Source organism: Callorhinus ursinus, unplaced genomic scaffold (genome assembly GCF_003265705.2).
Source record: "Callorhinus ursinus isolate GAN/ISIS: 27379988/994484 unplaced genomic scaffold, GSC_fseal_2.0 scaffold52, whole genome shotgun sequence".
In the NCBI taxonomy this organism is placed as follows: domain Eukaryota; kingdom Metazoa; phylum Chordata; class Mammalia; order Carnivora; family Otariidae; genus Callorhinus; species Callorhinus ursinus.
The window spans coordinates 3,987,150-3,993,689 of NW_027397114.1; the positions used below are offsets into that span (position 1 = coordinate 3,987,150).

Sequence of the window (6,540 nt, forward strand, 5' to 3'; positions counted from 1 at the left end):
TTTTTTGGTTCCATATTAATTTTAGGAATTTTTTTTTCTATTTCTGTAAAGAATGCCATTGGAATTTTGGTAGGGATTGAGCTGAAAGTAGTATGAACATTTTAACAGTATTAATTTTTCCAACCCATGAACACGGGATGTCTTTCCATTTATCTATGTCTTCTTTAATTTCCTTCATCAATATTTTATATTTTTCAGTGTACAAGTCTTTCACTTCTTTGGTTAAGCTTACTCCTAAGTATAGCTGACCCTTGAACAATGCGAGAGTTAGGGACACCAACTCCCCCCCATGCAGTCAGAAATCCCTGTATAACTTTTGACTTCACAAAAACTTGATTACTAATAGCCTACTGTTGACCTCAGCCTTACTGATAACATAGTCAATTAACACATGTTTGGTACACTACTGTAGTCTTACAATAAAGTAAGCTAGAGAAAAGAAAATGCTATTACGAAAATCATGAGAGAAAATACCTTTACAATATTGTACTGTATTTAAAAAAAAAAAAATCAGCATATAAGTGGACCAGCTCAGTTCAAACCTGTATTGTTCAAGGTCAATTGTACTTTATCCTTTTTATTGCAATTGCAAATGGAATTGACTTTATTAATTTCCTTTTTGATTTGGATGCCTTTTGTATCTTTTTATTATCTAATTGCTCTGCCTATGACTTCCAGCACTATGTTGAATCAAAGCGGCAAGAGTGGGTATCCTTGTCTTAGAGGAAAGTTTTCAGTTTTTCCCCGTTGATTGTATTAGCTATGGGCTTTTCATATATGGCTTTGATTGCATTGAGGTAAGTTCCTTCTATACCTGTTTTGTTGAGAGTTTTTATCATGAAAGATAGTGAATTTTGTCAGATGCTTTTTCTGAATCTATTGAGATGGTCGTGTGGTTTTATCTTTCATTCTGTTAAATGTGGTGTATCACCCTGATTGATTTACATATGTTAAACCATGCTTGCATCCCAGGAATAAATCCTACTTGGTCATGATGTATAATCCTTTCAATGTGTTGTTAAATTCAGCTTGCTTCTATTCCATTGGTGTTTTTGCATCTTTGTTCACTAGGGATATTGGCCTGTAGCTCTCTTTTCTTAAAGTATCTGGCTTTGTTTGGTGTCAGGTTGATGTTGGCCTCATAAGATGAGTTTGGAAGTATTCTCTCTCCTTCCCATTTTTTGGAAGAGTTTAAGAAAGATCAGTATGAATTCTTCTTTGAATGATTGGTAGAATTTACCCACAAAACCATCTGGTCTGGGGCTTCTCTTTGATGGGGGGGAGGTTGGTTATTACTTTAATCTCTTTATTTGCATTCATCGGTTCAGGTTTTTATTTCTTCTTGATTCAGTGTTGGTAGGTTGTATGTTTCTAAGAATTTATCTATCCTAGATATTTATAGATTCTGGATCTTTTATAATTTTTTAAACCCTCCATGTATATGTGTGTGATCTATAAGCACAAAAAAATCAGGAAGGACATATGCTAAACTGTTAATAGTCATATTGCTTAGGCTGGGATCACACAGAGGTGGGGGAAGAACACTCACTTTTTTTTTTTTTTAGTTTGTTACAAAAATTATACTTCCATACTGTTAAAAAAAAAAATCTATTTTAAAACCACAGCCTGAGATGAATTCTAAGGAGAGACAATCACACCTGTTTTTCAGAGGAAGTAACCAAGTCTCAGTGAGATGGAGTAAATTACTCATGTGGCTAAAAATTGGTGGGGCATTTGTTTAAACATATAGGTATGCTATGTTTCACAATTCCTTAGAAAAACATTTTTTAAAAATTAGGGAAGAAAGGGAAGACCTAGTTTCCTGGAGCCCAGATCCAAGACTTCATTTGCTACCCACACTAACCATTGCACAAAGGCTTAACAAGCAGACTGCTGATCTTCACTGAGCAAGGAGGAAGTTGAGTCCTGCACAAGCAGATGACCTTGGCAGGTTGGGGCATCCGCAGCCTGAGCCATCACTCTCTCTTTATCAGGAATGCTGCATCTCACAGGCTGGCCACTGCCCTCCCAGAGTCACTGGGCTGACTCAGAACCTAACCATTCCCTGCTTTCCCAAGGCCGTGGGGAAGATTCACTCAGTGCCAGTGGCAGCTATGGATGCAGCCAGGAGGGCACATCTGCCCGTGCAGGGCAGTTCCACTCCCAATAAGAGAAATTCACTTTGCACATGCTTTAGGGGAAATATCCTGGGACAGAGCCAGAGCCAGATGGGCACTGAGCTTATTAAAGGCATGATTGTGGGCGCCTGGGTGGCTCAGATGGTTGAGCGTCTGCCCTCAGCTCAGGTCATGATCCCAGGGTCCTGGGATCAAGTCCTGCATCGGGCTCCCTGCTCCTTGGGAGCCTGCTTCTCCCTCTGCCTCTCTCTCTCTCTCTCTCTCTCTGTCTCTCATGAATAAATAAATAAAATTTTTAAAAATAAATAAATAAAATAAAAAATAAAGGCATGATTGTTACCAGAAAACATTTGCAAAGATGTATGGGTACTTTTGTATATCCGTGTGTGTGTATGCACGCATTTTATACACACCCCACACACATGCATACATGCACACACACCTCCCTGAATCCCTTTCAATTACAACATTGTCTTCGCGATTGTTCTACAGTATACCTTAAAGTTAACCCTTATGTAGGGTGGAGGTGCTGTGCCTCAGGCCTTTTCAGGCGAGGCTGTTGTTCTTACTCTTGTTTTTCCCTCTTGCCAGGTGCAGCTCATCCACTATAACCATGAGTTATATACAAATGTCACAGAAGCTGCAAAGAGCCCTAATGGATTGGTGGTGGTTTCTATATTTATAAAAGTAAGTGTCTTGCATTCTTTCATTCTTTTCTTGCCATTCCCAGTCCGGTCAGAATACCAGCTCAGTCTCTGTTGGATCTCAGAAATAATCAAAGGGGTGAGGTCCATGCCCAAGAAAAGCTGCGGGATGGTGACTTTTATACCCATGAGATTTGTGACACATGAGGTCCTTTTCACACAGAAATGATGGCTCCATTTCAGAGCTCCAGAGCCTGGGGATTCAGCAGCCTTTGTTCTAGAGAGAAAAGGGGAGCTGGAGCCAACAATAGGCTTCAGGTCCCACATCATGCAAAAGGATGCAACGGAAGAGGAGGGGTGGCTCACTGACACCCCACAGCATTAAACTCCTGTCCCTCAGTGGCCCCTTGGAAACAGAGATAGAAGGGCAGTGTGAGATGTCCCTCCCCTCCAGGCCCTGCCCTGAACAGCCCCCTCCGGCTTCCCTGAAGTTGCTCTGAATCACACCTCCCATCTTCCTCTCCCTTTCCCTCGTAAGCACCCCTGGGAGAAATTAAGGAAAGATCACCAAGGCTGAGCTTATGACATTCTCAGGAGGCTCCACATCTCCCCAACAGTCAACAACAACAACAGATCTCCAACCAAGAAAATTCCAGTTTGTTAAAAATAATAATAATAATAATCACCTTTAACATTTTGACAGATATGGAGAGAAACAGGTATGCAAATTTAAAAGAAAATGAAAAAAGAAGAAATGTCTTTCCAATTGGGGAAAAAAGAGAGAGAAAACAAAAGGAATGTGTGACAGTTCCAAAAGTTGGCAGTCACTGTGCTAGCCCCTTGGGCAGTTTTGGCCAGACCACGAGAGGCCAGACCCGTCAGAACTTGGAATCTGGTGAATATGATCAGTAGAAATCCAGCATTTGCCACTGGGGGGTTTTAACAGAGTTCTTATGGTGACATGATCACTGCTCAGGAGACTGGGCACAGGGGCACCCCAGGCACTACCCCCATTTCCTCTCCCAAAGCATCATCACCCTTTGCAACAGGCACTTGGCCCTGCCTGATCCTCCCCTTCCAGAGTGCATGCCATCTCCTGAGTTCCTCTCCCTCACAGGGGTCCCATAGGGCCTTCTTGTGGCCTGGGCAGAGCTGAACATTGGCCAGAGGTATCTGTTGGCCGCTCAACTCCTGCAGCTGTCATTAGCAAAGACAGGAAGGGGCTTTTGGCCAGGAAAACATATTTTTGGGCTGTCATACCTTCTGAGTACCTCATGTGATACCCAAAGGACATTGGTTCTGGCAGAGATCCTGCCAGTCCCTACTCTACATCTCTTGGCATCATCACAGACCCGGTTATAATGAACAGCAGATTTCTGAATTCCAGGCACTGAGAGACATACTTTACATATATTTTGTGACTTAACCCTAATAATAAACCTGTGGGGTGGGCACCAGCGTCCTTATGATGAAGAAAATGGCTCAGAGAATCTTTGCATTCCACCCAAGTGCATGGAGCTCCTAACAGCCCATCCAGGAAAGGAGCCCAGGTCTTGCTTGACTTTCACACTAATGACCTTCCTCACACCACATGCCTCCCCAACGGAGCGTGGAGAAAGCAACTGAGATGAAGAAGAGAGATCATGACATTTGTAAACATCTTCCCCCATGCCCCTATGCCACCCACAAGCACAGGGCAGACAAACTCTATCTCCCTCAACCAGCCTCAATCATGACATTGATACAACCTGTGCATTCATCCTGGGCCATGCTCATTGCTGGGAAGCCTGCAGATATGTCACAGTATTGCCTTGTGAGTGTCCAGGAGCTCACCTCCCTCGTTGGCCTTCCCAGTGCCTGGGTTCCATGTCGGCCAACCTGAGCACCCAACACCGCCTGTCCTTTGGCAGGTGCCTCAGCCTAGGCCCCTGACTGTGCTGCACTTTGCTCAAAGCACTCGAGTCAATGGATGTCATCCCAGAAGCTCAGGCACATTCCAGCTGACAGGGTGATTGATACGCCAGGAAGTTAGCCTCCTCAACAGCAGACCATGGGCGTGTTTCACAAGCTCTTGCAGGGAGATTACTGACGCAGGTCCTGGCTGTGTCCCAGGGGGCTGTTGGGAGGAACTTAAGTCCCCACCCCTGCAGTCAGTGAAATTTTGGGGGCCAGCTCCTGCATCTTCTCAGGCCAGTTTGGCCCCCTAGGGACACTTCCATTCTTTCCCTGAGCAAACCTGAAGCTTTCTCGCTGGATCTCAAAATAAGTCACAGCATTTCTATTTTTGTTCAACTTAATCAACTCCCAGATGCTCCACAGTGAGTTATCCAAGCTGAGACTTGTCACTCACTCATCCCAAAACACCAACTAAGTGTGGGACATGGGCCCTTCCTATGCTAAGCACGTGCCTAGATGTGAGATGAACAGAGCCCTTGGCTCTAAGAGCACCCAACCTCTGGTGGTTCCCCCCCTCCTTCTGATCTTTCTGGCCGCCCCCCTCCTTCCCAGCAAACATCACTGGAGGGTAGGCAGGCACAGAAAATGAGAGGCCCCTCCTCTGGGTCAGCTGAATCCCTAGAGAAGGCACCCTGGCCAAAAACTGAGCCATAGAAGGGTTGGAGTTGTTGGCTAAAATAAGAGAATTGTTTATCTGTGGGTTTTATTTATCTCTGTCCCCTCTTAATCCCCCACCCTTACCATGACCACAGGGAACTGAGATTTGGCTGTAATTACTGCTCAATCACACACCATTAACTTCCCACTTAAGCTCACTTATACCAAGTACGTACTTTATCCTCCCTCCCACGCCACCAGCACACCAAAGCCCACAAATCATCTGTGTGCACTCTGGAAATTTTTCTGTTATTTTTAATCAGTTCAAAAGGTCCAGTCCCAACATTAGTGCTGCCCAGACTCACCGGACACCAGGAGCCCAAGGCACCCGATTAAGGGGCATGGCAGATTCCTTACTAGCCATGACAATATATTTTTTTCTCTCCTTCCATGTGAATTGGCACAAACAGGCGGCGTCAAGCCATGTTTTAAATGGCCAAAGAGGAGGTCAAAGGAGAAGCTAAATTTGACACTAAAGCTTCTGGGGAGCAACAGTGTTTGCCTTGGGACTTTTCTCCATTTGGGGGTGGCTCTGACAAACTCCACTAAGCATTCTCACCCACCACTCTCCCCCACCCCCCGCAGTGTGTGTCTCACCACAACACATCCAGGAAACTGTGTGGGAAAGGAGAGACAGATGGAGGGAAAATAAACAGTCTGTGCTTTCTCCAAACTAAAAATTACCTGTTGCTTATCTAATAATAATAATCATCTGCTGCAATTTTTCCAACCCTCAGAATAAATCAGATTTAAAATGCTGATGTGTCACAGCATCCGATTAACAGCTGAGGCATAAATTACAGAGCAGAGCTGAGAGAGGTAGGAGAGAACTGACTGAGATGAACCCGTGTGCCTTGGAAAAGACTGAGTAGAAGGGAGGTTGTTAAGAAACAGTGTACACGGTTATGTGGGGGCACATCACAATCTCCAAATGGTGGTCCTCTGGCTTGAGCCCCTTGAACCTTGCCTTGTTCTCCCAAAGAAGGAATTTGGAGACCTGAGGGCATGGACACAAAATGGGAACTGATCCCTGGACATCTAGTACAATGTTTGGCCCCTAATAGGCACTTAGTAAATATTTATTGGCTGTATGGGTGCATGGATAGATGGATGGATGGATGGATGAATGGATGGATGGATGGATG

At 44.4% G+C, this 6,540-nt stretch overlaps 1 protein-coding gene across 3 annotated transcripts in view; it reads left to right on the forward strand.

Annotated features, from left to right (window-relative positions):
* CA10 (carbonic anhydrase 10) overlaps positions 1-6,540 on the forward strand; it is a 524,645-nt gene that overhangs the window by 495,276 nt on the left and 22,829 nt on the right. For all 3 annotated transcript variants that reach the window (XM_073883802.1, XM_073883801.1, XM_025859284.2), the window contains exon 6: positions 2,730-2,825. In XM_073883802.1, the coding sequence (XP_073739903.1) occupies positions 2,730-2,825 (96 nt within the window). The remainder of the gene's footprint in view (positions 1-2,729; positions 2,826-6,540) is intronic.